The following is a 27,401-nucleotide window of genomic DNA, read 5'->3' as shown; positions in this document are numbered from 1 at the left end:
CAACTATTTAATATATATATACAAAGAATAACCATTTTGTATGTAATATAAAATGCTTAGATTTTTCGCTAATTAAGATAAACGCATTCGTATTCGTGTGTAAATTTTAGTGTTTACATGTTATTTGTTCTTTTTCCTTATATTCCTGAAGCATACATTTTTTTAATGTTGTTTTATGTTTTAGCATAGCAATAAGCAGCTGAAAGATAACAAACAAACGCAATTAGGTCAAAGAAAATAAAAAAAGAGAGAGACACAGAATAGAAACTAGGATTTGTTGAGATTTAATGGAACTCCAAAAAGTTCTTAGAAAAATTCATTACAAAATAGGTTTTTGGTCGTTTTCTTTTTAACTCACATATAATATATGGAACAATGAATTTGATCAATTACGATGAGTGAGTATATAAATGCGCTGTACATTTTTTCGAGAGATACAGAGATTCAAGAAAGGTGAAGGAGAAAGATTTAAAATAGAAATATTACAATAATTGTTTTAACGACATTCGAAAATTACGTCAAGAAACGAAGAAAGACAAAAAAAGAGGATAAACGCCACGATTATAGCAAGCATTTAATCCACGTGGATTGTTTGCCATTTTTTTTTAATATCGCTTCAATATAACCATTTCGCTGAATTGATATTTCTTAAGATAATCTTAAAGCGTACACGCCTAATGAATTTGTAGTCGATGTAAAGAGATAGGGATTTTAATATCATTTCGACGAGAGTCTTCACTTATAGTAATCTACGTTTATTAATAATTGTATACGAATGCCTAGTGGATCTAAATGCCTTAACAGACTGTGGAAGCACCCTGGATCACTCAATAATAATAAGAGTTGTAATAATAATAATAATAATAACAATAATAATAATAATAATAATAGTAGCAGTTATAACCGATCGTTGACGATTATCGACTATTTAAGAACAGTGATGGTGTACGAGGAGAATCCTCACTCTCGATTATATTACCGAAGCTAAAGATACCGATCCGTGCGTTTGAGAGAGCTTAGAAGTAGCATGATGGGAGAACGGGATATCCGATCGAACAACATCATTGTTTACTAATCATACCGGCATGATAGTTGGCATTATCTTTCTTGAAAGATGAACGGAAAAAGGAGCCTCATCTCTTTGATAAACAAAAAACGATACCCTGTCAATAGTTACTTGAATAGTACAATAAAAAGACTTTGATGAAAGAAAGAGAAATATTGATACAAGCAATAGCTTTGAAAAGTTGTACAATGACAGAGTACGGCTAAAGAAGTATATCACTGCTTTAATTTTCTATTTCAAACATTCCAACAATGCATAGCGTTCCAGTTTGGACTAGGTTCTATCGTAGCCAGCTTATGAACTACCGATAAAGTTAGACACAGCATTCGTTCTCCAAGCTATGAGTGAGCTTTGACTGATATAGCTATATTTATATTGTATATATGTATATGTGTGTTGATCTATTCTTAGATAACGAGTCGATCTCACGGTGAAAAATTGCATAATCATTATCATCATCATCATCATCATAGCCTATCATACGTAGCTTTCGTCATCAATGACGGATCTCCCATATCCCAAGTGTCTCGTCGTGATGGGCGCACGGGGCTGAGGGGGTGGGCGATAGGGAGGTGGTGGGGGGAGCGATCTCGACCTTCCGGCAACTTTGTGCCGGTCTTCTAGATTCATATGAACCGGAGGTAAGTGTCTGAGTCTCGGCGGCAGTGGAGGAGGCGTATCTGGCCAAGCACTCTCTTCATGCTCATCCTCGTCGTCGTACAGATCTATCGCGTCTACTTGCTTCAGCGGATAAATACCCTCTCTATCTCGAGATCCATATATCTCGCTCTTTCTCTCCCGACCACCATAAATATTATTATCCGAGTCGTAACGTACCGGACTTTCCTTATTACCGTAGATTTCACTTTGGACCTTTTTGAACTCATAGAGATCGTTGGTAGAGTGATAACCGTTGTTTTGCGAAACCGGTGATTCCCTGCCTACGTAAATCTCAGATTTAACCTTTTTGAACTCTGCGAAGCGCTCCTTCATGAACTTGTAATGATCGGCAGAGATGTTTGTCTCCGTCGACAGGTCCTGCTCAGAGGTGTGAATGGCCGCTGGTTTTCGGTCGGTGCGTTTATCCTGCTGCAACGACCTCTCGTATTCGGACCTGATGTCGCGCGAAATCTGTCGTTGATTCGACGACCTGTAAATTTCTTTGCAATTCTCAACGTTTTCCTTGATAGATTCCTGGGAAAGGTAGTCGTCTCTATTATAAACGTCCTTCTCATCGAACCTCTCCTTACGATGCTCGTGCTCCTCCAACTTAGTTCTGGGCGTTCGCTTCAGTTGCGCCCTCAGCCAATCTTGACGTTGAAAATTTGGATTTGGATAACCAACCACCGTTCTCTTTTCGTCTCTGTAAGAATGCTCGACGCTGGTCAAGTGATGATTCGTAGATCCGTATCCATTGGCGCGATCCTCCCACCCTCCGTACACGCGGATGTACGATTTCCCATTGCTCTTGTTGTCGTCCTTGACGAAAGACTTGTCAAAGCTGGACGTGGACGCATTGACAGCCGAATCCTCTGATCCGACTGGTGAGTCTGGTATGAAAAGCTGGCAATCGGACAGAGTTAAACCGGAATCTCGCGAAAGGGACATGTGATCCTTTCGAGGTGGTTCCGTCAAGTCGAGGCTGTCCAGTGAAAGCCCGCCTGCTGCAACAAATCACCAATATGTTATCGCCTGTTACACGTGTGATAAAAACAGGAGTCTTTACATTATTAGCCTGGTTGATTTGTATAGATACCAGGAGATCATTGGGACATCAAGTTTTTTTAATGGTACTCACAATGAAGGCTGTCGGTGCTCTCCTCCGCGCCACTGTCGCTACGCTCCTCTCCGAGCAATTGCGTCACGCCCTCCCCAAACAGTACCTCGCAATGTCGTATCAGCATCTCCGTCAAGGCCGGGATCGCTCTGCTCTGATTGACCGAGGGATTCGGTGACCAGAGCAAGCTTGGTCCACAGCACACTCCAAGGTTACTGGCGCACATGAGATTGTGCTTCGATCGTCTTGCCACGTGATGCAGCACGCAAATTAGGTGCGACAATAAGGAATAATTGGCTTTTGGCAGTCTATCTAAAATACTGAAATTCCATTTGATTGATTAGAGACGCGATTGAAAATGTTGTTCGATTGAATTAACGATTCACGTTGGAGGGCCGCTTACTTTTTGATGGTTTGCACCGGATTCGGAGAGTCCAAGCTATCCATCCAGAGGGGGAATAGATGAGACGTTAAGAGTGGGTCGGGTAAGGACCTTAAAAAATCTTTGAGTAAAGCAGCAACCGCTATAATAGGCGCGTCCTCCAAGCAGCTTGGGTCCCCGGAGGACTCGATTTGATCACGAAGCTCTCTAACTATTCTGACATTGGCGGATCTCCGGAAAATCCCCTGAGTGAAAGGGCCTTTGGCAAACAACTGCTGCAGCATCGCCAACACTGGCTTGGGTAATCCATTTTCGTCCAATCTGGACAGATTGACGCCGAAGATGCTAGGATTTAGCGACAAGGACCTTCTGAGAAGACCCGTGATTTTTGATTTGCTCTTTTTCACAGGGGACTTGAGTACAGGCCTAAGAATGAAGTGACAAGTATCGTGGCCACTCTTGTTGCAGTGCTCGAGATCGAAGCCCTCCTCGGCTGACAGCGTGTGTCGCAAATTTGACAGCTTAACGGCAAACGGACGTTCGTGCCCTATCAGTGGATACGGTGCCTCGTCCGAGGACGTTCTAGCCCACAACTGGAAGGGACCCTGAAGATCCAACAGTCGCGTTGCAAGGTTCACGCAAGCAGCTGCCGTCATTTCCGACCCAACCATAATCGTCTTACACTGAAAACAAAAGAGTGTCGTGTCAATAGAATTCACTAGGTCACTCCAATGGATCGGGAAGGAAAATCCACTCTAACTTTCATCATAGGAATAATCGATTTCAAGTTTTTACATTGATTCTCACGTTCCATTGACACGGAAAAGAACAATGAGACGCGAGAGTCAATGACTACAGTACCATGGAACAGCAAATCAAAATATTATGTGTGTCTTCCAAATGCTAGTTTAACAAGCCACTATTCGTTTCTAAACTCTTTCATCCGGCACACTACAGTATCGAGCTATCATGAACAATAGCAGTGATTTTCCTTTGAATCGAGGACCAGGCTTGCATGGCCTCTCGATTCTATTGATCACGGACGGCAAGTGTGTTATATCTAAAAGTATCAATGCTTGACAACAATAAGTGGGAGATGAGGCTGAAGAGAAATAATGGAAACTGTTGAAAAGAGGGGGAAAGCAGAAGGTACGCTCGTAAGTTTAGGACCAGCTTTGGGGTCGCGATTGCAACGATCGTTATGTTACAGTTAAAAGTATCGATGCTCGATGTTAAGTAAGATACGAGGCTTAAGAGGGGAAGTAACCGAAACTGGTGAATAGAGAGGGAAAGAAGAAGGTATGCTCGTAAGTTTAAGATGGTAGGTAAGAGATAAGTGGGAGCACTTGGCGAGGAACACGCATAAACCAGTGGATTCTACGACGGGAATAAAGGGGATGAAGATGTGCTAAGAATGGAGCATAGAGGTGTGACCGTGTGTACTCTGCATAAGTTGCTTACATATTCCGTATTCGTTTCATTGTCGTGATACACGACTTGAATGTTGGTATCTGGTGGCTCTTTCATACTCTCTTCTCGTACGAGTTCGGTCAGTCGGCTCCACCACAGATCTCTCGCTGCGGCAGTCCTGAGCGAATCCAAACAAATTTATTAATCGATCGTCGTTAAATTGTGCACACGAGAGAAAAAAAAGGTCATTTCGTCCTAATGAATCTTCGTTTCAATGGTGCCAGTTAAATATTGAATTGACATTACATGTTTAATTCTCAATTAAATGAATTAAAATTGACTCAAACCCTTCTATACGTATTAAATTGAAAATATACAAAGAAAGTGTCATTAGAACGAAGGGATTTTTTCTCAATTTGTCGTTATAGCGACGAACGACGAAGAGGCCGATAATTACATAAAAGTGGCAACAACATTGGTCGTTGGCCATCCAAGGACGAAGCTGGTTTCTTGAGACTTGCTCGATTCAGCCACGTCTTCTATGTGACTAGCGGTGAGCCAGAGCTCGCTCATCCTCACGGATTGTTTCAATTTGAAGTTGCCACCACTTCGGGCCTTGGCGATTAAAAGGAGGTCAGAGAAGAGGAAGAGGTGTCTCTCCTGGGATTGCATACCCTGTAAAGCAAAGAATAAAGTTACAGCGGTGTATCGCGATACGCCGCTACTAAACTTGAGAACATTGCAGGAATGAAGCTTTACCAACCGTGGTAAACTGGACCGGCGTCTCTAGAAGGAACGTTCTTGGTGGAGATTTCGAACACTGCGAGTTACTCGCAATGTTTAGTGACTTTTGCGACAGCACTCTTGTCAATCTTCCAGGATTGTTACTGCTCCCTCTCTTGCGTATGAGACTCTTCATTTTCTGAAAATAAAAAGAACTTTTACAATACGATTCTATAGAGATTTCTCGCAAAGGAAAAACAAAAGGGGGAAGAGAAGCAGCTGAGAGAAATTATGAAACTGTGGAGAGAAAATTATTTGTGCGATGAGATTCAATTGAATGAGCAAAGAGAAATTTTCGTCACGTATGTGTTTGGGCAAATGTTCGTGAGAAGCGACAGTGACAGAAAGTGGAATGTACGCGCGAAGAAGGTGAACGCAGCACGTAAGCACTTTTCACGAATGCAGAAAAGAAAGGAAGAGAGACACGGGTGCTTGTGAAAACTAGCAAAACAGTCATTATTGTCTCTCTCGCCTCCTATTGTGCTATTCACTCAGGAATTTTGCACGATTCTTACATATACTTATATACTTTACGTAAAAAAGAAAGGCTTTTCGATATGATGCTCTATAACGTACCGCGGATATTCATCGATTATGCTTCCTACATAAAATGCGTAGCCGAGCCGTCAATATATGACCGAGATAAAAAATTGTTTGATTCGAATAGATAAGTTTATTCGAATAATTGAAAATCAAAAACGCGCTTGATTTAGAATAATACACAACCGTTTGAATTTATAAAAGAAAATCTTTGATAGGCCAATTCCAAATTAATCCATCGCATAAAACTTTGTTGATAATAAGTAAATACTGATTTGAATCAAATGATTTTTTCTTCTTTTCTTTTTATTTAAAATCAGTAGTAAGGATGGTGTATTATACCGTGGTGAGGACATCTCGCTCGTGCAGCCGGAGATTATCACCAGGAAAAAGTTCCTGAATGCGATGAAGATCGCCCTCTAATTGACCCCGCTGGAGAACAGCGCCACTTCCGGCGTTACCATTTCCGCTCTCCACGAGACTCCTCGCTTCCTGACCGAGGTACCTCTCGTACTCGGCGAGCCTTTGAACCTGAAAACCAACATGAATCATCAATTACATATAAATAGGAATATTTTTATGGATTATCGAAAAAAAATAAATAAATAAATAAAAACAATCATTTGTTCGCCGAACGAGCGTTTTTCCATATAAAGCCTTCTAGATGGTGCTATGTGCTTGCTCTCTAACTGGCTCCGGGCTACGACCAATCAAAGCTACAATTTCTACTCGGTTAAAAATAACGCTTCGGATTCTACGATTATCTTGATTGATGTCCGACTACTCGCAAACCGTAAACGGCTGACTCATAGCTCAATTACCATAAGACGCAGGGTATATATATTCTACTTTGTGTATCCCGAGTATCTTTTGAGGATAATCGACGCAGCCTAATCGTACTGATACACACGAGCATGAAAATTCGTTGATTGAAACTGATGTGGTTAATAATAATATTTGAGGTCGATTATTTGGTAAGACGCTGTGGTATATATATATATATATTCTATTTTTCATGCATCATGAATATTTTTGGAAGATAATCGATGAAGCCCAGTCGCACTTTTACAACAAATCACAAAATTGTTTTAATTGAAATTCATATGTTATTAATGTATTCAACTGTATAATGTCATTCACCGATCATTTAAACGAGAAATATAGTTAAATGGCTACTCGAGCTTTAGTTTCGATTTTTGGGTACAATAAGCTTACTACTATTGGTTCATAAAAGTTGATGCTTATATATGTGTATATGCATGCATATATAGTATATATTATGAAGATGTAAATAATCTATACACATTTCGAAATAGCTTGTTCTACGTAATACAGACAGTTAATCAGCACAGAATAAATTCCATGTTAAGGATATACGTGCGTTTAAGTACACGTTTGGGAGAGTGAAAGGGCTAAGGTGAATTTTTGGGCCACGCTCTATATAGAGTCATAGAGATAGCGATTGATAGAGTCGTGTGAATCGCGAGAGGAAATGTACATATATAGGTAGATAGAGAAGACGGAGCAGCAGGGCAGGGCATTGTTAGGCGAGCCACGCATTGGAGAACGCGTACGGCTTCGCATACCTTTCTTTCTTTCTTACTTATTTAGTACTTATAAGAGAATCGATCTTGAATCTCTTTTCACACACTTTCACCGCTCTGGCCCATTATGTCTCTTATATATAGGAACCGTTCGTACCTAGGAACAGCGGTGGATTTATCGTTGTTCGCGATCGATACCACTAAGCCCTCTATCGATATCATAGCATCGACCCTCTTAATGTGACTTAAACTTTGAAATTCCTCCGCGTCTAATGGATCAATGGACAAAGCTTGTATATCATTCAAATTTGACCTTTCTCTCGAGTATATATATATATAAGTATATAAATCCGCGGTATGAAGGAAACGGAAGCAGAGGAGAGAAAGGAGATGAGCCGAAAAGAAACTGGAAGAGAAGACTCGAGGAGGATACAAAGATGGAATTAATTGGCTGTTCATGAAGCAGTACGAAGCAGGAAAAAATGGATAAATAATGAGGTGATTGGGGAGGCGAAGGAACACTCGACTGTCCGAACACGCGAGGTGCAAAAGACAAGTGGCTCCGGTGTGTAGATGTAAGAAGAGAGGAGAATATTTGAAGGTAGTCGCGCAGAACTCGATGTTCGGGGAGTAACGGTAGAACCATTTAGCTGTTGGAGAATGCTCGTGTAGCTGCAGCGCGCGCGCGCGCGCGATTCGATGCATCGCTACACTATTTACTCAGGATACGCTCGCATCTGGAAAAAGAACACGCGAACATTGGCGAGATTAGCAAATTTCCTCGTCTCTCCACAGCTTCATTTATCACATTTCCTGTCTGCCTTGTCTTACGCGCCAAAACTTAATGATTTTTCCCCAGCATAATTACAGGCTTTCCTTGAAAAATTACACTCAGTCGTAAATCATATTTATGCACAGCGCTATACTTTATCGATTCTCTGTGTGAGTCTGCGTTTCTGTGTGTGTGTAATTTTTCTCTTAAAGAGATGGATGAATTTTTTTACTTGTCTGGAGAGAAGATTCCCCTTGATTTCATTTGTGGAATACTACAATGGTACGATATCACTGAGAAAAATAATCATTTGATTGAAATAGTGCCTCAGTGATAAATTTACATGACACAAATATTTTCGTTAATTCGAGGACTTCTTTGTTCTTAAAATATCTAGAGTACACGTATAACTGGGAATTATTTGGTTAAATGTTTATTTCATTCGGACGATTGTTTGTACTCTCACATAGTTTAGTGAATAAAGTACACAGTGAAAAGAGCGTCGAGAATGATCGGTATGCAGAGAAACCGTTCCTACGACTTTTGCTTTCGTTCCACTGGCCAGCTCGAATTTTCGCCAAACTTCACAGCCGATACTCCCCGTTCTTTTGCTATCAAAGTGTGCATGTATATATATATATATATATATATATATATATATATATTTTTTTAACTCTGTTTATAGATAGGCGACCAAACACGAGTATTCGACTTGACATTAATCTTTATCTTACGGACGACGCGTATCAAGCACCACAACGTTTACCGTTAAGCATGGGTTAGACCAAGTGGTTTACTTGTTAGTGTGCATATAGTATACCATTGCAAAAATACACTCTTCAAGCGTGTAATCAAGCATCCATTCCTCCTTGCCTATTTGTCAGAGTAAAAGAAATGTATTCCACATATGAAGAATATTGTATCAAAAACGTGTCATTTTCCACACCTCTCATTTAAAAAATAATTTCTTTATTTACGATAATTAACATATAAATCTAAAATTTGTCTGCGTATATTATTCAGAAAGAAACGACAGCTTGGAATGTCAAGCAAAGTTACAGACTAAAACGTTGTTTCTCAGCATCATAGGCAAGCCGAAACATAAATTTCTAAGATTATAGAAAATTTGGAGTTTATGCAAGATGTTTTGAGAATAATTCTTTAAGTTATATTCGCTTAGAATAATGTACAAATATAATATTGGATGGAAAAATAAGGGGATAGGGGAGTGGGGAGGGATGTAAGCTGTAATGGGGGGGTGGGGGGATCGGTGTCGATGAAAGGATGGAATTTGGTGAATGGGAGTGCCGCGTTCACGGCGAGCCAACTCGTTTCCCAGCGGCACTCGGCAGCACAATGCCAGACCAGGGAGTTACGCGTATATGCACCGTGCGCAGCACGCTTCTCTCTCTCTCTCTCTCTCTCTCTCTCTCCTCTTGCGCATTATGCTCTTATAAGCGCTGCACTTGCGAGCGAGCGAGCGAAATACCATTGTAACACATCGCGCATTACGGATAGACGGTGGACGGGGAGGGAGGGGGGATGAGAATTCCTGAAGATCGAACGCGATAGATAGTCTCATAGCGCGGTGGTAGCCGATCATCTCAAGGTGATCGACGTCGTCGCTTGGCATTCGATGAGAGACGCGAACGCCGCCAGCGACTCTCTCCCTATAGGATAATGCGGAGCGTCGCGTCGCATCGCACAATTTCCAAATGGTAATCGCTTCCATTGATCGATGCTTAAGACGAATTTCCAAGTGTGTAGGAACTGCCAGGGATCGTAGCGTGTATATAGTGACGTGCTGGAGGGGGGAAGCTAAACAGTGACGAAAACACGCTGGGAGTGGATGTCCTTGAAGCGTTCCAGTTAACCAGCGGTATGAGGGAGAGAGACAGAGGGAGATGGCTGGGGGGGGGGGGGGGGAGGGACAGCATTATCATCGACGCGCGCGCGGAGATGGCATCGAACGAACACGAGGTCGAGATGCATCAAGCAAGGTGTACACTATAGTACGCCAGCTCCTGCAGCTGCCAAATATACGCTTGCCTTAGGAGGATGCTCGTGCTCGTGCTGTATACACACAGAGCGAATAGCATTACAGATATCTTTGCTAAACGTATCAATTACCAGTGCATCGAGAGGCGTCAACTTTCCATTGTCGCGCCGTCGTTTCTTCATTTCTTTACTTCGTTATCGGTAAAACGAGTTGAAATTAATCTTCGTAGAGTTGCGTCATTTTTCGAGAAAATTTCTTACATTTCTCGCTGCATTTGCTTCTCTCTTTCTCCCTGCTCTCAAATTACTCGACGAATTCTGCTTCGGAGCGCTGTTAAGCCTTTTTTTAGAATTATTTGTAGAGTGTAAAATATGACTGTGTTTATATGATTTTTCGTGCAAAAACGATCAAATGCAGTGTCTCTTTAGGTTACTTTATTTCAACGGTGCGTATTGCCAAAAATCATTAAATCGAGCGTTGTTCCTGGTTTTATCTCGCCAGAGTAACCATGCGCATTCGACCGGTGGATTATTTCGCCTTTTCGCGCATCTTCAATTTTATCGCACGATTGATCAATAAATATCGGACGATGTCTCGGCGAATCATAGTTATGAATTTGAGTTATATAGAAGATAAACAGAAACGACGTTATTCAAATTCATATCACGCGTATGCTCTAAAATGTTTATCAGTTTTAATCTTCGCATTTCGCTGGTTCAACAAACAAAAAGAATAGCTATGCACCAGTCTTAAGCACGGATAAACAAAGTATTAGGAAATATCGGAAGAAAATTAGGTTTTACAATGATTTTTCAATTTCTATTTCTATTAGCAGCTGCGCGTCAAAGTTTTTTGAAAAATTATCATTTGGTTTAACACTTTATTAAAGTCGTTTTGAAAATTATATAAACTTTTGTTGGAATGAATATTCCCGGTTTTGCTCCGGTTTGCCCTAAATCTTGATGAAAAACGTTAATATTCCTGAAAATTGTAGAGAATTTCCTGGAATGAAATTTTTCGTAAAGGATGCGTTCGTCGAGCGAAGAATTTTGACGCTACCATCTTTGGAGAAAAGCAGGGAAGTGATACTTAGGCTCTTCTGTCTCGAAGAGGCTGGACAGAAGAAAAAAAGTCCGTAGCTTCTAAACGTAATAAGCCTCGTGGAAGCAAGCAGCAGTGTTTACGAAGATGTTCGACAAGAAAAATATTTATGCAAAGCCACGGTAAAGAGAATCATTTAAAAAGTTACGATGGCCGTGGAATGCGCTTTATGTTGAGTCTACTGTATAGAAAATTTATCATCGTAGGGGTAATTTTAAATGTTTTTCGCAACGAGGCACGCGTGTACCACCGGATAAAACATGTAATTCATGCAAAACGAGTATTTTTACGAGTGTACGCTTGAGTTTTTCATATAGGAGGCCACTGGGTGCACGCGTGTAATCGTGCTTCCTCGTTCCGTGCGTGCGTTTGTCACGCGTTCCTTCCTACTGGGGAGAGTGGGGCGAGGGAGGGGGAGGGGACGCCGGATGACCTTGGCGAGGTTCACCGACGACGATGCTCCGCTTAGTCATCGAGGTCCTGGTGCCAGCAAGTCGCGCACTTCCTCGCCAAAGTCCTCGTTCCATTAAGAAAAGACTGCGTGTGTATAGGGGTGAGAGGAGGGGAGGGGAGAGGAGGAAAGGCGAGGCGAGGACCATTTACGAGCGTTCACAGCTGCGCTCTGGCTGGCTGCTGCCGTGCCGTGGTGATCGACCGCAGCGGAAGATTCAAGAAAAAAATGTTTGAAGGATCGCCATTAAAGCTCGTAATCTATGAATGGGTGTAAAGTTTTATTAGGAAATATATTGGTATTTCGTATGGAAGATTCTTCTGGAGGAGGATTATGGATGGAGGCTGGTAAGTTTGTCCGTGCACCGTGCAACGTGCGCACCTTACGAGCCGCCATACAACGACCTTGCGGACGTCTGCGCTTCCCAGAGGATGACCCTTAGTCATCATTGGAATGCCGATTGACTGCTCGATCCACTTCCTATCGGTCGGTTCTGGGGCTCCAGTTAAACGCCTCTGTATCTTTTACTCCCCTCCCCCCCCCTACCCCCCCTCCCCCCCGACTTACCATTTCGTGAAATTCGAAGAAAGAAAAGCGTAGGTATATAGCTTCTTCTTCGGTGCTCGGTCAATGCACCAGCCCAGTTTTCGAAATAAACCCACGCGTATACCCATACACGCACGGGCACACGCACGCCTATATACGCACGCAAAACTCAAAGTAATTTTGCGTTTCCCCGACTTTAGCGGACATTCGTCGACTTGGTGAACGGCCAAATCGTTCATTTTCCATGTAAATGTATTTATCCCCACCCCTCTCTCTCCCTCCTCGATCTTCCCAGAGAGATCCACGCGAGATTTATTTCTAGTCCCTCCGGCCAACTCTCGCTGACTCTCGCTTTATCGCCACTTTGCCAGCTAAACTCCTCGAAAATCCTCGCTTTCTACGAATCCAATCCTTTTCACACAATTTCACGAATGGCTTTTTATCAAACGCCCATGAGAGAATGGGGTAATTTGCTTATTTACGATCGGCGTCTCTTCCAGCCACGAAACGGTGTCAACGAACTCTCCACTGTGCTAATCAATCTTTTCATTAGCCACGCCGATGTATAGACGCATATACAAATAAGCCATACCTGTAGGATTTTTATAGAAATAACGACAAGTTGATCGGAGGTTCTCGCCAGGCAAGGAAGTAGGTTTACGGCACAAGGTTATTATCACGATCGAGCAAGGATGATTGTTGTTGATGGAGGATTTGACGATTTCGTTGGAAGGACTCACCTGATGGCTTTGCGAGCGTTGCTTATTACTCGCGCCACGACAATCATCCACGAGATCACGGATGAAATACAACTTTGTAAACGTACCGATGCAAAATTCCACTTCTCTCTCCTCCCCCTCCTCCCCTCGCCGTGGCTGTTGCCGCCGATGCCAATGCCGATGCATCTCTCATTCGGTATTCACCAACACGGAAAGAGACGATAGCGAAACGTTCGAATTTCTCTTCGCAGGCATCGTCGTCGACTAACGGGAAGTAGCCGAGGAGTAGACCGACAATAATAATTTCAAGACTCAGGCAAGAGACCCCGAGGAACTTTAGCCGACTATCTCTCTTCTATCCTGAATACATACTATACCGTACTGCAGGTTCGCAGCGGTAGTTTAGCCAAGCTTCTTCCCCATTTATGACTCCCTTTTACCCCCACCTTTTACCTCTCTTCCATGCAAACAGCCACGCTAATTGCTGCACGTAAATCGACGACGCTTCGCAGCCAACCACTATATCGATAAAATCTCGGCGTTTTGCTAAAAGGGTCCATATGCAAGAGAGAGGGAGAGGGGGGGGGGGGGGGGAGAATGGTCGAAAAGCCGAAATAATAGAATCGTGTTCGTGTTGGGACGCCAGACGGTCTCGAGGGGAAGAAAGCTTGATAAAATACGGTCAAATGCTGCATTTTTTTTTTCCAAACAACTACACTATACATATACATATAATTGCTGTATGGAAATCGACGCTTGAGCAAAGCATCGATAAAATCTCAGCGTTTTGCTGAAAGGATCCAAGGGGGGGGGGGGATGTGCATAAAATTGTGATCCGAGGAGCCACGTTTCCAAAATAGAAACTTGTTAGCGATGGGACAAGTGGGACACAAGAATTAAGAGAAGCCTCGAGAGGGGAAAAAGGGAAAGGAGCAAAGGATCGAGTGAATCCCCTGCAAACAACCGTGCTAATTGCTACGCGTAAATCGACACTTTCCTCAAAGCGTCCATAAAATCCCGGCGTTTTGCCGAGGAGAGGGGTGAGCGCGCGAATAAGATGCAAAGTCTCAAGAGCCGCCGTGCACGCTGCCGAAATAGAAAGGTGCTCGCGATGGGGCAAGTGGGACATGAAGAAGAAGAAGTCTCGAGGAGAAGAGGAAAAGGAGTAAAATAGTGAAATGGTGAGAGAGAGAAGGTGGGGGAATATGGGGAGAAGCCAGACCAACTGCACGAAAATAACCGAATCGACTGGAACAGGTCCAAGCGGGCGGTGCGGCGGCGCGGTACTCGTCATTGATGACGCTGCACGGGCCAATAAGGCCCAGAAGTCACGGCCGAAAGGCCTCTCTTAATCTTTTCATTTATCGAGCTGGAATTCCAACAGTCACCTTCTATCAGTCTCGAGAGCCGACCGATAAAAATACGTCCCTTCCCATTCACATGGAATATATTGTCGAGCGAGATGCAACTATTATCGCACGCAGCTTCCTAATACTACTATACCACACACACATATATATATATATATATCGTTGTTCGATAATACTGTGAAAGCGAGTCTCCCTCTCCTCCCTGTCCAATCGCGTTATTCTTATCGCGAAGAAGCAAGAAGGAAGAGTTCGGCCAGTCGAAGAGTTTGAGAAAAATCAGTGTGCGCGATAAGTTGAAAATAGGGGCAGCTGCATACCGAGTGGTTGCGCGCGCCCGCTCCTGCACTCTATACGTTCCTCAAGAATTATTACAAGCTGCGTGTATACGAGGCTGAGAAAAACTTACCAGTTCCAGCTTGCGTAAATCGTAATATCCTCGGTGATACTTGAACCACATCACTCGACATTGTTAGATCGTTCAAGCATGCATCTCATGCTCTCTGTCGCGGAGTAATGCGACTATCGAGACACTGCTTCCACTCGATCGACGCTTCACTGTATACAATATACTGATTGGTCTCTTTGGAAAAATCTCGCTGGTCCTATATATATATATATATATATATATAGTTAGGTAGACGTTCAAAGAGACGAGAGGATGCACTTGGGATTAGAGGGAAGAGGTTCTAAATGCTCGAGGAGATACGCACCCTGTCGCGTCGAAGTGACGAATGAAACACAGCGCCGAGTGTTCGTTGGCCCTCCGTAAGTGTGCGTGTGCGTGCTTCTGTTAATGTGCAGCATATTCGTGTCGTATCAGCGGGACCAGGCGCAAAGAGCAAACGGGGATCGCCCGGTTATTCCTTTTAAACGAAACGATAAGCCTGAACCACCGATACGTTATATATATATATATATATATATATACATTGTTGTATACAATAACGCGCGATCGGTCCACCATTTGAGCTCTACTCCCGAAACCAGAGCTCTTCCGAGGAATTCATTCCGTGTGTGCGCACTGTGCCAGACGAGGATAGAAACTGTTTAGATGGCAGACCTTTCGTCTATATAGCCGTGGAACCGAGCGTCGACGACGAGAATAACGAGAATTGTGTGTGGACCACCAGCTTCTTCGTGCTTCCTCCAGTGCAAATATCTTCGTTCGATGCTGCTTTTCACTCAAATTCAACTTTGAAGGGAGAAGAGTATTTTTCGTATGGAAATTCTTTAATAAAGACATAGGTGGAGGCTGCGGATAAATAGTAAAACAGTTATAGACGAGAGTATCGCGAACAACAATTCTTAGATGCAGATTTGATGGTCTGGAAGATATTTTAAATCAAAGCAAAGTTAAATAGAGAAAAATACCATTGGACATTCGATTGAGAAACAAATGATAGCGAAAGAAACCTATAGACTGTATATATAAGCCTCTCTCTCTCTCTCTGCTTCTTTCTCGAACGCAGAGTCATTCGTTAGGAGGATCCTTCGAGTGGAATTAAAGTTTAAGCAAGAAAAAACAATGATTGTGGAAAGGAAATTATTTAATAAAGAAATAATGGGTGTTCTGGCGCGTATGGTCAAGTAGCCTCGGTAGCGAACTATAACACGAGCGGGAAGCAAGACTTACTACTGCACAGTGCGGACAACAAGCGAGCCCTTTCTTCGCCTCCACGACAAGAGTCCCACTCACTCGATCAGCAGAGAAGAGGAATATCCTACAACGACTCGAGAGAGAAAAATTTCATGAAACGCTTCGTAGAAGGAATTTTCAGGGTCGCAGTGGAATTCTATTAGGTCTATTAGCTTATCTATTTAGCTTGGGTCTAGCTAATCGGCCTTGGACCGTTCGATGCTTAGAATTCGTTAATTGATTTTTAACGAGCGTCAAACGAGCGTCAAACGAGCGTTCGTTCGCTCGCTCGGACCGGAGAAATCACGAGTTGGCTCGAATTGGCGTGATTTAGCAGGATTAAAACGGCGATTGCGCGGCCGGTAATGGACCGATCAAGGAATATTGCTGGAAATCTCTCAATCGCGTTCATAGGGGAATAGTATACCTATATATATATAATGTAATAGTCAACTCGCGGCGGCCAGGCGCGCGAGCCATTGATAACGGCCGAGCTATTGTACTGTACGGATATGCCGATCAGCTTAAATCTCTAGGACGTGAAATTTATGAGATGATCGCGCGAGATTTCTCGCTTCTTCCATTCGCAACGTAAAATACATGCGATAGTCGTTCCGTATTCCGATTTATATCGAGCAATCGTTCCGAAACTATATAATCTTAATTTTTATACAGGTGCAACGCTATTGCCCTTTGATATCGCGTGCATCACTGATGAAAAACTTGCATGGTCGTTGGCTTAAGCGAAGTATCGGAGCTGCAGCCGCCGTTATACGTACGGGACGTCCGGATCAATTTGAATCAATCGATGGTGCAGATGTAGAACGATTGGCCGTGTGCTACCGATACGCGCCGCTCGAAATTTATGTAGCGCTCTCTCATTAATCAATACTTGGCCTTTCGTTGAGATAAAGAGACCGAGTGAGTGAGTGAGTGAGAGAGAGAGAGAGAGAGAGAGAGATAAAGAAAGGAGAAACTCTTGCGATAACTCAGTCGCTGGTTTCGTTTCGGTCCGCTTGTCCGTACTCGGTGGTCGTGCTAATCAGTCGCCTCCCTGCTGGTGGCCGCAGCCATTATATTCCACCACGAGCAACGGTCGCTCGCTCGGTTATTTAAAAATAGCATCGCGCGCACGATAAATAACGAGCGTATTACTGCTCTCGCGATTTTCGCCAAGATTTTTCAATCAATTTGAAATAATGCGATGAGAACGACGACCGTCTTTCCTTTTATATATATATATATATATATATATATATAGTTGCGTATATCAAAGAGAGAGAGAGGAGGCAGCGCGAGTTTCCTGATTTATGAGCCGGCCTATGCTACTCGCTCGGGCTTTTTGAAACTTTATCTATCTGCCTCGCGTTCCTTTCCTACAGTACTCCGCGATGCAATTGCTCGGCTGTAATTATTACAGCGCGGAGTGCCGATCGTCCAATTGCATCTTTCAACGAGCTGCGCGCGCGCTCACATCCAAATGGGCCTTTCCTCTTCTTTCCTTTTGCCGTACACTCTGCTGCTCCGCTCTGCTCTCCTCTCGGCTAGTGCAGGCACCGAGAGTCCCTCCAACTCCAACTCGGTCCCGTCCCGTCCCGAGAGTGCCACGGTCAAACTAGTTCCCTTTTATCGCTCCTCTAACATCGTTTCCGTAGCGGCGGGGCTCCTATAATTCCGGTTATAACCATATAACTTTCCTCCTTTTTTTCACGCGCTTAAAGAATCTTCAAATGGAATTCCCGATCGATCGATTTATCCTCGCAAAATCGGTCCTTGCGTGCATGCGTATCTTATATATGTATATATATAGACGCGAATAGAGGGGAAATGGACATTTCCTCAAAGGGAATATTTCATCGAGAGAACAATATATATATATATATTCATCCATGTATTGTGCAGACCTTGGAAAAATCTTCAAATTTAATTTCCCATCGATTGATCGATTTATCGTCGCGAATACTCGAGTAATGTTAACATTCTTGTAAAATTTACAAAGACAATCGTGGGAAATTATGCAATCCATTTATTAATTTATATTAGACCAAGGTCAAATAACTTAATAATATAAGTTTACAAAATTACCAATGCTTAATTATGTTTGGAATGTAACTGCTTCGATTAATCGAGTAACACGGTGGTGTTAGAACGACGAGTATTTATAGAAAAGCCATATAAAATCGCTATCTACTTTTGTGCCAATTTATGCGCTATACCCTGATCTACGTAAAAATTTCTTTCGGACTTAATTTTCTGTCGAGCGGTACGGTTAATTAAAGCGGAATCAGGTTTAACACCATTGATCAACGATTTATCGCTTTCACGCATATTGAGCATCTTGAAATTGAATTTTTGATCCAACGATTTATCGTTAAAGATTCGGTCTAGGCGTCCACTTTTATAATCGATCTCCTCGGCTCTGGAGAAGACTGCAGCGGATAGAATTAAGAGACAGCTGAATATTGTAAAAGGGAGCGCGGAGCATCGGAGGGAGAAAATGGTTGGTGAAGGACCAATAGTATAGTGAGGTATAGTTAGCCTAATTGTTTCGACTAATCATCGATTTACGATTGATTTTCTTGGACGATCTTTCAAGGCAGGACGATAAAAGGAGCACTTTGCTGCGCTCGCGTAGCAGCTGATACTTACAAATGATACTCGCGGCGGTATAGCATTGCACTTTCCTACCTTGGAGAGTCGACTATCGAGCGAGCGAGGGCATTAAGCGAGATGTTCGCTTAATAGACCAGCCGACTGTCAATGGCTAAAATGTCTCTGCGGATCTTGAGATACTTTGTTATCCAGTCGGATCGCTCGGGAAGACCCGATTTGCCAACCGAAAGAGAAACTGCCAGAGATTCTCATCTGCGCGATTCTCAAATGAAACCAACTTCTCATCAAGATCGATCTTACTCGCCTCAGCTTTGCATAATTTTTATTGCAATCGAAAGATTAGCGAGGAATTCTTTCTCGAAATACGAGGATAATCCACGAAGGAAATTTTGATAAATTATAAATAAAGTGAGAGAGGTACAAACGAGTCGAACTTCTGATCGAGATCGATCCGATCTCATACTCGGCAGCTTTGCATGATTTTTACTACCGAAGGAATATCGAAGAATTCCTCGAAACACAAAGATAATCTATGAAGAAATTTTAATCAATTATAAACGCAGCAAGAGGATAATAAGGATTAGGAGCGATAACGCAATGAGCGTTTGAAACGTTTGCATCACTCATCGATAGAGAAGGCAGGTTTGTAATAGCGATACGTGTACGGCAAGAGACAATTACTTCTCGCTCGCATCTTAACGACAGGGAATTCAATAAATAATTGAGTCGGAGGTATTCCGCTTGGATCGCTTTGCTGCTTGTAGAGAGTACCGATAAGATCGCTGGCTAATGTAAGTAATCACCCTGACTTTAACGGACGTGATGCACATTTTCGTATCGCCACAGTCATCTCCATTTTTCAAAATGCTCGCTCTAAACTTGCGCAAAACAAAGGGATCATTGAAAATTCGAGAAATAAGTGTGCGTGTGTGTGTGTATTATATATGGTGCATTCCGCACGAGTCGAAACGGCAGCTGGCGGGTGGGTCACAAGCATCAGCTATAATCGGCCAAAGTTGCAGGTACGTAGCAGTTTGCTGCTTCGCTAGTCGCTGGCTCCTCAAAAGAGAGCTTGGAATTTATTCCTCGGTTGCCCTCGCCATAAGTATATACAATAACTTGTAGCAAATGGCAAATACAGCGAAAATGGGCAACTGTAACGGTGTGTGTACAAAAGGAGCAACCAGAGACGTAGAAAAAAAAGCGACCGATTGATAGTTCTGATGGCACGCATATACGTATGCTCTGCTATGCACATTCTTATTTCACTGTAACCGTATTAGATGAATCTCCTCTATAGATGTAAGCTATAGCTCGAATGTACGCGTGTACGAGTCTCTAAGACCCGGAGTCTGATCACCTTGTTTTAAATCGCAGTTCAGAATAATTTCAATCAAAGTGGTGCAATTCACGTGATACCAACTACGTCATTTTGCTCCAAACTGCGCTTGAACCAGAGATGAGAAGTATTGTGGCTTTGATAAACTTCTCCAAAATATTTGTACTAAATTTGCAAAAAAACAAAGGAATGATGGAACGCGAGTAAAAGAAGAGTTCTAATCTTATATTTTTTTATATAATTATAAAACACTCTTCCCTTGTCCATTTTAATTTCTTAACGAAGAAGCTGTTAAGTATTAAAAATTGCTAAATTCAATACTTTTTATAAGTAGCGAACGATTCACCAAACTTGATAAAAAAACCTTCTCAATAAATTTCGCAATTTTTAATCCTCACGAACTAGATCATTGAAGACTACATTTACAAAAATGATGCAGGAAGTTTTTGTTTTTATAATTATTCGTACTATACCTTTTGATAAATTCAAGAACATGGTTAAGCAGCTAACCTCTTGTAGATATTACATATATATATTGAGTATTCCGTGCGAGGCTAAACGGCAGTTAGCAGGTCAGCAAGCATCGGCTACAACAGAGACTATAGCAACACAGGTAATATATACATATAGCTATACTCGAGTGCAGTCGGTATCCGAAGAAGAGGATCGAGGGAAGAGAAGAGTTTGAAAGTCTATTCCCCAATTGCTCTGGCTAGGCATGAGTCAGAGGGCTCCAGTGTGAGTGCGTGTGCGTCTCTAAGGCGCTGCGGTTGCGGCCGCATCACCGCAGCTGCAACAACGAGTTTCTAAAGCCAACTTTTTCCCATCCACAGATACGCCATTATAGAGGAGGAAAAGCCCGTTTGGCGAGAAACGCTTTGCTTGTCTTTCTTTTTTCTGCTGTAAATTTGAAACGATCGAGTGATGAACCGTGAGGTTCTGCAGTATTAGAGGAGGAGGAGGAGGAGTAGTAGGTTAAAGGGAGGAGGGGGGGGGGGGGGGAGGAGAGATGTTACCGAGCCGTATCACCTGCTGGGCCGCAAGGGCGAGCCCCGTCCGGGTTTGAGGAAAAACCCTATTTTCCCATGGTGCTCGGAGGCAGCAGTTGGAGGTGGAAGGCCAAGGGAAAACACGAGCAAACGCCAACGAATCCTCTGCAAGCACGTTCTCAACATCCGCCTTACGCAGTAAAACAATAAACAATAATATTGACCAGTTTCCCAGATTAGTCTATATTTATTAGTGCGTTTTCACCGGACCCTCGAGCAAGAGTGGAGTTTCTCATAACACGAGCTAACTTTAGGCTTTCGTGTGTTTACCGAGGAGCTCGGATTAAATAAGTTTGCTTTGTAAGCAAAGTGGATGCACACATAGAGAGGCAACGCCTTATCTACGAGGCATTGATATATATGGATTGTTATTATGCTCCAGCGTTATTACCAAACTCGACACCTATCAAAAGTAAACATTCTCGTTTCGACTTTACTGATAGAGCGAGATTTCGAACACTGGAGAATCCTCTTACAGCAGAATAAGCTTCGTCCATATATCTACAGGGTGGTCTGCTCGAAATAACCCTGACCACCAACCTAAAATTCTCATCGTCTTCTTTCTTCTTGACTACAAAAAAGACGTGGATTTTTTATATAAAAAATATAGTATTTTTTGTAGCTATGAATAAAAGAATTTTTCCAAGGCCATGGTCTGTGTGATTTTAAATGGTACACCCTGTATACATTGGTTGTGACGTATTGTACTTGACAAGTTTGAGGTTGAATCTAGTGTCAAGTTCTCGCTATCGGCTCGATGTTAAAAATTCTCGAGATTATTTTGCTTTAACATGCCCAATTCTATAATAAGTAAAATGATCGGTTTGTAGAGTGGTGAATCGGCGCGAATGAGTAATATACGGACGATTGGTAATAGTCGAGTACCAGCGAGTAAATCAGCGAATGAGACTTGAGCAAAATCTGGCGAGCCAGCTACGCTACGCTGATGTAAATGGTTTTTCTCACAAACGACGGTACACAAAGACTCGTTTTGTAAGAGTGGATTTTCTGTAGGTGCCTCGCGCTACTAGCACGATCGATCCCACATACGGAATGCAGAAATCGTTTCAGCTTGCTCGCATTAGTGGTCAGCTGCTTTTTACGAATCTCTTTTCTCCGCGAATTTTTTTAACCCTTAAAACGTAGGTCAGAAAACCATCAAGGTTAATTTCCCGAGTCGATAGGTATTCTACGTGCACATATCGACACGAGTATGATTCAGTACTATAGCATAAAACTCTCGGTAAAAAGTGTTATTTAAAATGAGGGAATATTTTAATCGCAAAGAAGAAGAATGTATAACGTTTTGATGCATAGAAGAATAATTAAATTGTAATCTAAGTAATTTCTCATATTAAATTAATAAAAATTACTCAAAACTGTATCGATTAATTTTGAAGCTTCCCATCAATTGATACTTTTCATCCACAATATAATCGATGAAGTATCTTGTAGCAAAAAGTTCGAAAACGCATTTAACCGAAAGTTATACTTTTTCAATAAGGCCTCCGCGGGGTTCTCCAGTTAAAAATCAACTTTATTTCCAATGGGAACGAGTGACGCGAGCTGCACAGTAATAAATAAAAAAAGATTTTCTTGACGTTCGTCAAACGCAAGAAAAAAAGTAGTAAAAATTTGAAAAGACGTTTGTACATATATATATATATACATATAGAGTTGATAGAGGAGTTTGGTGGGAAGAAAGAAACATGTTAAGCGCAGCTGGTGTTCAACTGACATGGCATGACAGTTGCGGCTAGAGGAATGTTTTGTTGGTGATTTTCAACGCAACTCTGGTCCAAATAAAGGCTGCGAGGGAAGAAAAAAGGGAGGCGTAGTAGTGGTGGTGGGGAGAGAAATGCTGGCTGCAGCAGGAACGGAGAGGGAGAAAACGATCTCCAGTCATAAAATCCCTGCAGTCTTAACTTTATTCGCGTGGCTCGGTAAGAGAAAAAATTGCAAAATATAGAACTCGCATCTGGCGGAGCTAGGGTAGAGCCTTGGTAATTTCGTTTGTTTTTTAGGCAGTTTTGCAAAGACTCTCGGCAGTACCTCTCTCTCTCTCTCTCTCTCCTCGGACTCATCGGAGCGATTGTCTAGTTGCAATAGTTCCACGAGTATTCCAGAGGATGCCCGTGCTCTCGCGGTAATCGTTGCACCTTTCTGCGATACGTACGTTCAATTCTTCTTCCAGTCTGAGAAATGCGAGCGGGAGATGATCCTTATTCTTTGCCGTCCCCTCGAACCTTCAAATGTGCCACTAAAAATTCCCTTTTAATCTTGGAAACGCTCGAACCGAATCGACCGACCGCGATGCATAACTATAACGTACAACAAGGTTTTCTTTCGAATACTCTTTGATGGATTTTCACGGAAATTAAAATGAGAAAGATCTTGCATTGACTGGAACACTTGGATCTTTAATTTTTTCCCAGCAGAATCGATGTAGATGAGGAAATATAGTGTTGATGATCTGGGAGAACGCTGTTTCCTTGCGCCTCTCCGCCATCTCTCTCTCTCTCTCTCTCTCTCTCTCTCGTAAAAGCGCAGCAGAAGCTAGCGTGTAGCGAGGAATCGGTGGAGTTACAATTTTAGAACAGGTCCATCGGCGTTTTGCGGCTCCGATTTGCTCCCTTCCCATTCGCAAAAGCATAAAAATCGGCAGAAAAATCTGCAATCGTCGGTTCTATACTTCCACTCACACCGTACATACTATATTGCATGTGTGAGATTTTCGCTATAATGGTATGAGAAAAGGGACAGAGAGGGTTCACTGACTCGATAAACGTACATTAGCCGCGCGATGTGTTTGTAAATACGTCGCTGTGAGTTATGCGTATACACAAGCAAGAAAAACACACGCACGCACGAAGGCGTCTCATAATGAAACACGCTAAATCCCTGATATTTCTAAATAGCGGAGCTCACGTGTGTGTGTGCGTGTGCATGCGCAATAGAGAGTTTTCGATCGAGACTATCTTTGCGCGCGCTCGTGTGTGTGTGTACTTGCAAGATAAAATGAAACGAGACGAGGACGAGGTGAGGTGAGACTGGCTATTGATACTGGTACTAGTACTACTGGTACCAGTACCATGGTACCGAGCGTGCATTCCACGAGAGAGGTGCTGACCGGCTTGGCACTCTTGTCCAAAGGAAACCTGGCCGCTCGCTCTCCTCTACCACTCTCTACACGTGTCGATCGTGCAAACCTATTAAATATATACATGTGTGTGTGTGTGTGCTATGTATATAACGCTCCGATACAGGGGAAGCCCCGTATTTTGCCAATAACAACAACGAAAATGAAAGAAAGGGAAAAAAGCAAAGAAGGAAGGAAGGAAGGAAGGAGGAGAATTGCTTCCGGCTATGTAATTGACCACGTGGCGTGGTGGTCATCCAGCGGAACATTGTGCGACGAAGGAATGGAAAGTGGTTTAAAAATGAAGCGAGTGCCGGTGTGTAAGTAGAATGACCTCGATTCGCGACAACAGCAGCAGATATACATCCAACCGGACTGGATTGGATCGGATCGGGCCGGATATACGCACTCCTGATTTATGTACATGCTACCCCAAACTCTTGTACATTAGAATCGAGAAAACTTGCTGGTGTACAGAGTCTTGCCTTTGTAGAGAGAGAGAGAGAGAGAGAGAGAGAGAGAGAGAGAGAGAGAGAGAGAGAGAGAGAGAGAGAGAGAGAGAGAGAGACCGTGCACATTGGTACAAATGGTATCAAAGTGAGAATTTCTAACTGGAGGCAAAGAGTCTGTGAAAAATGAGAAAATTGTGTGTCCCATAAACGATAGCTATGTCAATACCATCGGGTAGGGTATGAAATTCTGAGCAAAAAGATTCGAAAAACTGTTTGGCTAGCACTCTTGGTTAAAAAGTTATTTGCAATTAAATATTCTCGGTTGTAATAGTCGTTCTTAAAGAGGAAGATTATATAAGGCCAAAAATGCTAAGATTCTGTGAATTAGAATAATAAGAAAAACACAAGGCCAAACGTCCACTTGAGCCTATTGTAAAATGAGCGGCCGAGTTTCGAGTATGAGCGCATAAAAACAATCAAAACATAAACGCTTTTGAGAAAAGCTAAGGGCTAAGATTGAAACTTTTGCAACTTTCGTTTAACAAATTAATTATTTATATTTTAGAATTGTGCGTATTTTTACGATGAAAATGAGTTCAAACGTGACATAATTACGGCTATTTTTAGCGAGACTATTAATTAATTAACTCTAGAATTGACGTAATTATGTTGCGTTTGGACTCCTTTTTATCGTGAAAATACGCACAGTTTAAAAATATAAATAATTAATTTGTTAAACAAAAGTTGCAAAAGTTTCGATCTTAGCTTATAGCTTTTCTCGAAAGTGCTTATGTTTTGATTGTTTTTATGGCGCTCGCATTCGAAACTGCCGATCGGCCTTCAACCACTGCATAGGTTCAAGTGGATGTTTGGCTTTGTGTTTTTCTTAGTATTCTAATTCACAGAATCTTAGCATTTTTGGCCTTATAATGCGCGACCAAAACAATCTTCCTCTTTAAGAGAGGCTACTGTAATCGAGAATCTTTAATTGGAAGTAACTTTTTAACTAAGGGTGCTAGCAAAAAAGTTTTTACAACTTTTTTAATTAGATTTTTATCCCCTATCCGATGTTATTGGCATGGCCATCTTTTATGGGACACCCTGTATATGCATACATGCTACGTCACAGTCTCACTTTTTACATACACTCTCCCCATACGATTATTAAACGTACGGTACAGAAATCGAGGCGTAATGAAAGGACTAATGGTAAAAGTGAAACGAAACTGAGGCTATTTCGACGAGTCTTTTATTCATTATTTGTTGGTGGATTCGCTCGCGATGAGCGCTAGTTGTTGATGTATTATGAAACGTATGCCGTTATTGGAGGTTTCCTACGGCATTATTGCTGCAAGTGGAAGCCTTGAGAAGGTCGCATCGCTCTCGACGGCTCGCTGCGATTCTTCTAGAAATTGCTGAAATTGTTGACTAATGAGAGGATTCTGAAGAGTCCGTTTGGTTTAGCCGCTGAACCGTGCGTATCCTAGATTCCACGAAAGACGGCTCTAATAAGCTGCTCGACCCGTGCTGCAACCACCGTGCTGCAACAACCTTCTTCTTTTCTCTCTCATTTTCTTTGCTCGCTTAATTAAATTCTCTCTAGCGCTGCGAAGGAAGAAGTTGGTACTTTGATTTGTGAATTGGGCCGACGTTGTTGGAGATTGCTTATGAGGAATTGGACCTTGGGAAGGTCGAGCTCGGTATTGTTGCTGGTCATCTACATCGCTCGAATTGCCGAGTAATCGGAAGAGATTTTACGAATGAACGAGCCAAGTAAAGGCATTTCTCCTAGATTGTTGCCGATCGAAAGCTGCTCGCTCCACTGCCATGGCTGCGAAGAATAGAAAACCGAGTCGAGTTGAGGCGAGGCGAGGCGAGGCGAGGCTCGACCAATAATTATAGAGCGAATTTTCGAGGGAACCGTAACAATTCGCTCGTTTCACTCCCACCATTTCTATTTTTATATTCTACAGCCGCTCTTGCAGCTTTTATTTATTATTATTAACGGTAGGGAAATACCGTCAAATCGAGGCGATCTTGGAATCGTAATTAGTACACATCGGAGGTATTCTAATGCCTTTCTAGCGGTTCTTCCGCGAGGCTTTTCGAATGAAGCCGTTTATTCGTTCGATTGTCCATATCTGCACTCGGTACATATATATGCATCGATACGAATCGATCCGAAGAATTTTAATATTTTTCCATTTTTCCCTCTCCTTTATTCCCCATGGAGAGGTATTTGTGGAATTCAATTATATATATATGTATATTATTCAGCGTCTTGTCCTATGACCATTAAGGAAAACGTAATCTCGCCGATGCGATGCATTTGCCTCGGTAACATTGCGGTATGCCATGCTTTATTGCAAGAGTAACGGTAGGTCTCCACCTTTGCGTCATACATTCTCCATATGCACGAAACTTGTACCCATAAGGATAAATTGAACATTCTCCCCCTATCGCTATTGGCCTCCCCGCGTAAAAATCAATCGATCAAAATCACCGGAAATTCCAATTAATTGAGTTACTAAACTCGGCGGGTAAAAGTATATATGTTGTATAAACTACATACGTGCGCATAATTTTACGAGTGATAAACTTACTGCTTATATACATATATAAATATATATATATACACTATACAAATGATATATGTAAATTACCGTTCCTGAAACTCTTTGCCGTTATCGGATTTTTCAGGATTATATTATTA

General features: G+C 42.3%; 1 protein-coding gene across 4 annotated transcripts in view; it reads right to left on the bottom strand.

Moving 5' to 3' along the window:
• Nucleotides 1-268: 268 nt before the first annotated feature.
• Nucleotides 269-27,401, bottom strand: part of LOC136780454 (rho GTPase-activating protein 20-like) — a 66,710-nt gene continuing 39,577 nt past the window's right edge. For 3 of the 4 annotated variants that reach the window (XM_066738819.1, XM_066738821.1, XM_066738822.1), the window contains 7 exons: nucleotides 6,301-6,489; nucleotides 5,399-5,557; nucleotides 5,093-5,310; nucleotides 4,687-4,813; nucleotides 3,247-3,908; nucleotides 2,865-3,163; nucleotides 269-2,730 (listed from right to left, as the gene is read on the bottom strand). In XM_066738819.1, coding sequence (XP_066594916.1) covers nucleotides 1,544-2,730; nucleotides 2,865-3,163; nucleotides 3,247-3,908; nucleotides 4,687-4,813; nucleotides 5,093-5,310; nucleotides 5,399-5,557; nucleotides 6,301-6,489 — 2,841 coding nt within the window. In that variant the 3' untranslated portion in view covers nucleotides 269-1,543. The remainder of the gene's footprint in view (nucleotides 2,731-2,864; nucleotides 3,164-3,246; nucleotides 3,909-4,686; nucleotides 4,814-5,092; nucleotides 5,311-5,398; nucleotides 5,558-6,300; nucleotides 6,490-27,401) is intronic. The other variant, XM_066738820.1, reaches the window with a different exon arrangement.

This window comes from Prorops nasuta, unplaced genomic scaffold (assembly GCF_024137725.1).
Source record: "Prorops nasuta isolate Cenicafe-Biocafe unplaced genomic scaffold, Cenicafe_Pnas_1.2 PNAS00019, whole genome shotgun sequence".
In the NCBI taxonomy this organism is placed as follows: Eukaryota; Metazoa; Arthropoda; class Insecta; order Hymenoptera; family Bethylidae; genus Prorops; species Prorops nasuta.
The sequence above is the reverse complement of the archived record's forward strand: the minus strand, read 5'-3'. Positions and strand labels throughout refer to the sequence as shown.